The 7,439-nt window shown below is 66.2% G+C and overlaps 3 protein-coding genes across 4 annotated transcripts in view; all 3 read right to left on the bottom strand.

The window, feature by feature from the left end:
• Nucleotides 1–349, bottom strand: part of PIGQ (phosphatidylinositol glycan anchor biosynthesis, class Q) — a 19,347-nt gene extending 18,998 nt beyond the window's left edge. The window contains exon 1 of the mRNA XM_011967010.1: nucleotides 16–349. The gene's annotated coding sequence lies outside the window, so the exon portion shown is untranslated. The remainder of the gene's footprint in view (nucleotides 1–15) is intronic.
• On the bottom strand, nucleotides 316–2,794 carry NHLRC4 (NHL repeat containing 4). 2 transcript variants are annotated; one of them, XM_011966890.1, is made up of 2 exons: nucleotides 2,715–2,794; nucleotides 316–2,333 (listed from the first exon to the last, which is right to left on the bottom strand). In XM_011966890.1, exon 2 carries the CDS (start codon nucleotides 1,754–1,756, stop codon nucleotides 1,385–1,387), a length of 372 nt encoding a protein of 123 aa, XP_011822280.1. In that variant the 5' UTR covers nucleotides 1,757–2,333; nucleotides 2,715–2,794; the 3' UTR covers nucleotides 316–1,384. The 2 variants fall into 2 exon arrangements, with proteins under 2 accessions (XP_011822280.1, XP_011822279.1); XM_011966889.1 differs by having other exon boundaries at nucleotides 316–2,308.
• A 1,874-nt stretch (nucleotides 2,795–4,668) lies between these two features.
• On the bottom strand, nucleotides 4,669–7,152 carry PRR35 (proline rich 35). Its single transcript, XM_011966888.1, has 3 exons — nucleotides 6,029–7,152; nucleotides 5,023–5,650; nucleotides 4,669–4,918 (listed from the first exon to the last, which is right to left on the bottom strand). Exons 1-3 carry the CDS (start codon nucleotides 7,108–7,110, stop codon nucleotides 4,913–4,915), a joined length of 1,716 nt encoding a protein of 571 aa, XP_011822278.1. The 5' UTR covers nucleotides 7,111–7,152; the 3' UTR covers nucleotides 4,669–4,912.
• Nucleotides 7,153–7,439: the final 287 nt, after the last annotated feature.

Here is a 7,439-nt window from a genome sequence, read left to right as displayed (position 1 = left end):
GCTCGGTTTCCTCGCCTGAGAAACCGACTGGACCTGGCCTTCGTGGAACCCGGACCCCGCCTTGCTCCCAGCCTCGCCAGGTGAACAGATCCTCAGGCCCTGCGGGATTCCAGGAGGGCCCCGGCCCCAGCCCAGTCCCGCCCCCCTCACCCTGCTGTCTGCAGAGGGGCCGCCCCCAGATCGCCAAGGCCAGTGGTGCCGGGAAGTTTGAACCCTGGTAGGACCAGCCCAGAGGCTGCCGCCAGCGATCGTCAGGAGGGAACACACAGGCGTCCAGCGCCTCCCGATCCCGGGAACAAGACCCCAGCCCAGACCTCAGCAGCAACTACGTTTATTGAGCACCCAACTATATCGCCCAGTTAATCCCCCACCCACAGGACCCAGGCATATGAGGGACCTTTCATGGGTGGTGTCCTGTGATACAGGGGAGCCCCACCTCCCCACCCTACAGGGGTAGGGCCAGACACCATCCCCTCCCAGCTCCCTCCCCCATACAGGCCCTTCCCTGGACCCAGACCCACGGGGTAACCCAGACGCCTCTCCTTTCATGCCTCATTGCCCCACTTGTAAAATGGGAGGAGAGGGTTAGACCCCTGTTTTTTCTCAGTTTTCTAAAGCAGCAGGAGTCTCTCCTTGTAGGAAGGCTCCCCCAGGCCCTCCCAGCACAGCTGCACCATAAGCACGGAGCTGTTTGTCCCTATTTGCAGAATGAAGGCCCAGACAGCTTTCATTCATGGGGACGTGGAAGAAAAGGCATCCGGGGTTCAGCCAGCCATTGGCCTCCAGACACTCCAGGGTTACCTTCCCCTTACCTCTGCCAGGCCCAGAGAAGCTACTGGAGACTCAGGACTCTAGGTCGCTCTGAGGTTGGGGACACTTCGGGTCTACACCCCTGCCCCAGGCCACCCCACCCAGCCCAGCCCAGCCACACCCTCCCTGCCTGTCTGCCTCTGATTGGGAGGCCTGGGCGTGGGCACCTGGCAGGAGAGCCTGCCTAGCTGTGTGCCAGCAGCTGGCCCAGGATCTCAGGGCTTCAGCTGCCAGCCCCAAAGTCCAGGCATAGGGTCTGAGTGGGCGTGGAAGGCATGAATGCAGGGCCCAGGGCACTGAATGGGGATAGCAGAGAGCGGCCCCGGCAGGGGAGGCTGCAGGCCTGGCAGGGGCAGCCTGGGAGGCACTGACTCTGGGCTGCCCCTGAGATCCGGAGCCTCACCAGCAGGAGAACTCAAGCCCAGCCCAGGGCCCAGCCCAGGGGGTGCTGGCATCAGGCAGGCAATGCCCATAGTCTGGAGGCTCCACCTACCCCGAGGACTCCTCCCACGGTGATCCAAGGGCCTTGGAGCTGGCCTCAGGCACAGGAGGCCTGCTCCAACCCAGCCTCAGGTCAGGCCAGCTCCTTGAGGCCCTGGTACACCTTGATGGAGTTGTCCTTGGCATCAGCCACCAGGAGCTGGCCCTGGGGTGCACAGGCCACTCCCAAGGGCTGCCCAAGCCCCTCCGACACCAGGCAGATGGGTGGCCCAGCCCGGGGAAACAGGGTCACTTGGCGCCTCTGCTCGTCTGCTACAATAATGTTGCCCTCTGAGTTGGAGCAGATGCCTGCTGGGCAGCCGAAAGTGTGCCCCGTCCAGCCCCCCAGGGAGCCCAGGGGCTGGTGGGCACTGCCAAACAGCCTCACATCCCCAAACTCCTCACTCACAGCAAGGCCCCCATCAGGCCCCGGGCCCACCCAGCAAGGGCCCTCCAGACCCAGCATGGAGGCTGGGGCCAGGGGCTCCCAAGCAGGGCTCAACGTGAAGCTGTGCACAGCCCCGGGCAAGTAGTCTGTCACCAGGAGGCGGCTGAGGGCATCCACAGCCAGCCCTCGTGGAGACAGGAAGGTGCCCACGGTCACCCAGCGGCCTCCGGGGTCCCGGGATGTGTGCTGGAGGGCACGGACAGCCCCATGGATGGGATCGCTGACCACCACAAGCCCTGACGCTGTCACAGCCACATCCTCTGGAACGAAGGCCCCGGTCCCCGGAGTGCAGCAGGGCAGGAGGCAGACGGGGCGTCCCTCCAGATCCAGCACGTGGACACAGGGTGCAGCTCCGGCCGTGAGGAAGAGCAGGCCATCGGGGGAGCAGTGCAGGCCCCGGGGCCCTCCTGCAGCCCCTGCGGGCACCCGGATCCGCCCAAGCAGCCGGGGCTGCCGGGAGCCAGTGGAGTCTCTAGGCAGGTCCAGCGTGAGGTGCAGACAGCCGGAGGCCGGAGTCCAGTCAGTCGTAATCACCGTCTCAGCTTCTCTGCGGCTGGATCACGTTTGGGGCTGCAAGACAGAGAACAAAGCCCCACTGTGTGTGGGAATGGCAGTCACTCCTCCAGTGCCCTCCTATGAGGCTGGGTCCTCCAGGTCCTGAGGGTCTGCCTGACCCCCAAGCCCAGTGGCCACCTAGTGTCTAGGGGCCTGGAACTCGAGTCTGGGAGACACATGACCCATGGAGCTCGCTGTGGGTTTTCCCCTGAGCCCCAGCTGCGCTCACGGGCATCAGACAGATAAGCAGCATTTCTCAAATCCATCTGCCTACGGAACCCCTTTCTACCTGGGGGTCACCCACACATAGCCCTTCTACCTGAACCCTCGGTCAGGGAGCCTTCTGACCCCTTGGGGCGAGGTAGCCTGTCCTGAGGGCCTGCACCTGCCCCACCAAGAGGCCCGGGGAGGGGTCTCTTACCTGGGGCCAGTCTCGCTGGTCCCTGCTTCGGGGCTGGGTGGCTGCAGCCTCTGTTGTTGGAAACTAGAACGGAGGAAGTGGGAGGAGCCACTGGCAGGGACGCAGCTGGGCTGGGTGGAGGAGAGAGAGCGCGGTCTCAGGCCTCGGCCCCGGCCCCGAAGCTTCTATGAAGGAAAAATCAAGTGTCCTGAGGACTCCCCATGCTGCGGCGTTCCTGCCTCTGCACCTCGTTGCAGGCTGTGCCCTCTGCCTGGACACTATTCCCACGTCCCCTGCACGGCCGGATGCCATGCAGCCCACCCCCATTCAGGGGGTCCCCCACGGTCCCCCCACAACCAGCAAGTTCATTACTCCAAGTGGCAAGGCAGCCCCAGGCCACCACCTCCAAGCAGGGTCCTTGGGTCTGGACCAGGGTGGGTGACCTGCTGGCTGAGGCACCCTCCACCAGGCCTGTCCTGACAGCGAAGAAGGTCACGCGTGTCTCCACACCTGGGAGACGGGTGCTGTTGCCCCCAGCAAGGCCATGCTCACCTGTCTGCCCAGTGGGGGTGAGAAACTGGGGTGCAGTGGACATATGGGGTGCGGTGGACATGGGGGGTGCAGTGGACATATGGGGTGCGGTGGACATGGGTGCGGTGGACATGTGGGGTGCGGTGGACATGGGGGGTGCGGTGGACATATGGGGTATGGTGGACATGGGTGCGGTGGACATGTGTGCGATGGACATGGGGGGTGCGGTGGGCGTGTGGGGTGTGGTGGGCGTGTGGGTGCGGTGGACATGTGGGGTGCGGTGGACATGGGGGGTGCGGTGGACATATGGGGTATGGTGGACATGGGTGCGGTGGACATGTGGGGTGCGATGGACATGGGGGGTGCGGTGGGCGTGTGGGGTGTGGTGGGCGTGTGGGGTGCGGTGGGCGTGTGGGGTGTGATGGACATGGGGGGTGCGGTGGACATATGGGGTGCAGTGGACATGTGGGGTGCGGGGCTGAGGATAGGGAGTCTCCCTCAGAGTCGGGACTTGAGGACACCTCCTGGCTGCCCAGGGCCCCCTGCAGCCCCTCCAAGAAGCCTCTGGGTCGAGGGGCCCAGCTGGGACCTGTCCCCACAGCACTCTGCGCCTGGCCAGGCAGCACCCCAGCTCTGGCTGCCCCAAGGCGGTGGGTGCCGATGCTATCTCCCTGGCAAGGCAACACCCCAGCTCTGGCTGCCCTGAGGCAGGGTCGGGGCTGATGCTATCTCCTCAGTAGTTAATGGGGCCCGCTGCCAGCCTGCTTGGACTGGCTGCAGCCCGGCTGGCCCAGCCCAGCTCAGGGAACTAGGTGCAAGCAGGAACTGCTTCTCCTCCTGGGGGGTCAGCGTGGGCTCCAGGGCCCATTCCAGGGTGGGCATGGGGGGTTTGGCCAGCTCCCCCAGGAGAGAAGTGATTTGCTGTGGGGGTCCCGGGCACCCCTCCCTGCCTGCCCATCCCCTGCCCGTGGGAGGGCCAAGCTAGGCCATGCCGGGAGGGAGGCAGTGAGCCGTGAAGGCCGATACCTATCTGGGTTGCAGGGGCTGGCAGGGGCCAGCAGAGCCCATGCTGGGTGAGCAGCCTCTAGCCACACAGCCTCGGGGCCACCGTTTAACCGCTGGAGAGCTGACATTAGCGCTGCCTTGCTGAATTCAGAGGCAAGAGGATGCTCAGGGGTCCGTGCCCACCCCCAACATAGGCCAGATCACCCCAAGCAGCCCAGATCACATGCCTTTCCTTGCTCAGCTCCTGACACTGACATCCCGTCCACCCCCAGACCCCAGCCCCGCAGGGAAAGCCCAGCCCACAGGAGAGGGCCGAGTCTGAAGACAGAGGCCCGGGAGGACTACTCCCCACCCAGGACTCCCAGGCCAGGACACTTCCTTAAGGGGGTGTCCAGTCGGCTACACTAGGATCCCAAAGGAAGGAGGCCCAGACGGTGTGTGTGAACACAATTTTCCGTTTTAATGTCCACAATTGTGATCAATAAATAACTGTGACTTCCCGTGTCCCTGTGTGGCCCCAGGGAAAAGCGTAGGCCACGGCCCGTGGGGGTCTATCCACATGCATGCGGGGGTGGGGCAGGTCCCAGGCCTTGGCCATGGGGCTGGGACAGGTGAGGGGCGGGGGCTGCAGGAGAGGGGCCGGCACACTGCGGGCAGAGACGTCGGACCTCAGGCGCTGCTGGTCAGAACTCGGCGCCCACAGGGCTGGGGCAGGTGAGGGGTCGGGGCTGCAGGAGGGAGGCTGGCACACTGTGGGCAGAGATGGTCGGACATCAGGCACTGCTGGTCAGACCTCGGCGCCCCGGGGGCTCTGCAGGCCACAGACAGCCTCAGGGGTCTGGGAACTCCCTGTGGTAACACAGGTGCCCCAGCCACTGCCAGGAATGACAGGGTCATCTGAGGCCGGGAGGGGGAGCCCCGGGGGTGGGACGCTGGAGTCGGCCTCACACTTTGTGGTGTGGCCGGAGAAGGGTTGGGGCGCTGCAGGGCCCAGCATGCTGGGTGGCTCGGGGGTACCCCTGGTCAACATGGGACTCAGCTCGGGCTGCCCCCACGCCTCTCCAAGAGCCTGGGGCCCCTTGGCAGGCGCGCGTTTCACAGACAGGTCGAGGGGTGCGTCGGGCGGCCTCGCGGCCCGCTCCAGTGCCCGGTGGATGGTGAGCAGCTCCAGGCGGATCTTGCCCAACTGCTCCCGCAGGGGTCTTGGGGCCAGGCCCCCCGCGGGCCCCAGCTGCCCCAGGCGCCGTTCCACCCTTGCGTAGTCACCGAGGGCCCGGGTCAGGTCTTCACCCACATGCTCTGGGCTTCCTGGCACTGGGCCCCGTGGCTGCGGTGGGAGGGGGCCCTCGGGGCCGGGGGTTTCAGGGCCGCCTGGCTCCCTGTCCTCAGGCCACAGCGTCACAGAGGGGCTGGTGGGCAGGCTGTGGGGTAGGAGCCGGTCAGGAGGCCACACTGCCCCCACAGCGCCTCCGGCCCCAGCCCCACTCCCCTCATGGCCTCTGCCCTGCGGCCCCAGCCTAGAGCCTGAGCTCTCCTGGAGACCCCGAGAACCCCCACGCTGGTTCTCGAGTCTCAGTTCCCCTCTGTGGCCTGGAGCACACTTTCCCAGTGACTGAGCTCAGGACAGACCCCAGCCACCATGCCCAGCCACCCAGCCGCCATGCCCAGCCTCCATGCCCAGCCACCCAGCCGCCATGCCCAGCCGCCATGCCCAGCCACCCAGCCGCCATGCCCAGCCTCCATGCCCAGCCGCCCAGCCCCTCCATCCACCCCAGGAACCGGGAGCCCAAGACGCCCACCTGCTCCGGGAACAGAACCTCGTCAGGCTGGGGGGTGCCTTCGGGAGCTCCAGCCTGCTTCCCAGGGACAGCCTCTTCCTGGGGTCACTCTGGGCTGCCCGCTCCAGCTCCCCCTCCTGCCCTGGGTCCCTGGGGGTGACTCGGGGCCATGGCCCCAGCCCTGGAACTGGCACCTTCAGCAGACCAGGAACTAGAGTCCCAGGGGTGCTCTTGGGGGAGACAGGGGCCTTGGCAAGGGCAGCTTTGCCTGCTGGCAACCCCAGAGTGTGCTCCAGAAGCAGTGGGTAGTACAGGCGGGGGCCCAGGGTGGGGCGCTGAGGGGGCTGCGCAGCTGGGAAGGCCGCAGCCGGAGGCAGGAGGGGGCTGGCTGAGGCCAGGAAGGGCACGTGGGCCGCAGCGGCCAGTGAGGGCCCCAAGAAGGAGCAGAGGCCTGGGCTGAGTGGGTAGTTGACGCCCAGCAGAGACAGGTGGAGGCTCTGGGCCTCAGGGAACTCCCCTGGGGCAGGCGGGGGATAGCAGGGGACGCTGCCCTCAGGGCCCGCTGAGGCCACATCCCCTGCAGCCACGCCCCTTGGGCCCCCTCCCATCCCCAGCTTCCACGACTCAGGCAGGAGCCCACTGGGGCCGGGACCCTTCCGGGTGGCCCTAGCCACAGGGAGTGGTGGCCCTGGGGACCCCTCGGCCCTGGGCTTGGGGCCTCCGCCACGGTGCAGGGAGCAGACATCAGCGACCACGAGGTCAGGCGTGGGGACAGCATCCAAGGGCTGCGCTCCCTGGGGTTGCCTGCTGGGGTCGGGCTCCTCGGGACGGTCTGGGGTGGGTGCACGGGGCCTGGGTGTGGCGGAGCCGCGGCGGCATGCCCAGTCCGGGGAGTCCAGCAGCAGCGACAGGGAGTCCTTGCAGAGGCTGTACTTCATGTGGTTGTAGAGGTGCGACTTCTCCAGGCAGGTGAAGGGGCACTGGAAGCATTTGTAGTTGTAGGGTTTGCCCCAGGGCCGCGGGATGTAGTGTGGCTTCTTGGGCTTCCGAGACCGTGCCCTCGCCCCTGTGCCTACGCGGCATGAGCCTGCCTCCCGTGACATGGCAGACTGCTATGGGGCAGGGCTGGGCACCATGGCCACCTGTAGATGGGGCCACAGTCAGTGCCAAGCCTGCCTCTGACTAACTCCCCACTGCTCTCCATCCAGGGCTCCCCTGGCTCCAGGGAGAGAAGCCTGGGTGCCCTGCCCCCCCCCGCCCTGCACCACCCCCAGCCCCATCCTTCGGCTCCTCCCCACACACACTTCCAGGGTGGCAGCAAAGTGCAGGGCACCAAAAAAAAACAAAAGTCCAGGCACCCAAGCTGCATCTGACTCCGATCAGCAGCACGTCATTTCTGAGTGTTAAGTGACGCCTGGGCAATATTGGAAAG

The sequence above is a fragment of the Mandrillus leucophaeus genome, unplaced genomic scaffold (genome assembly GCF_000951045.1).
Source record: "Mandrillus leucophaeus isolate KB7577 unplaced genomic scaffold, Mleu.le_1.0 Scaffold78, whole genome shotgun sequence".
In the NCBI taxonomy this organism is placed as follows: Eukaryota; Metazoa; Chordata; class Mammalia; order Primates; family Cercopithecidae; genus Mandrillus; species Mandrillus leucophaeus.
Note: the sequence above shows the minus strand (reverse complement) of the source record. Positions and strands in the feature narration are given on the sequence as shown.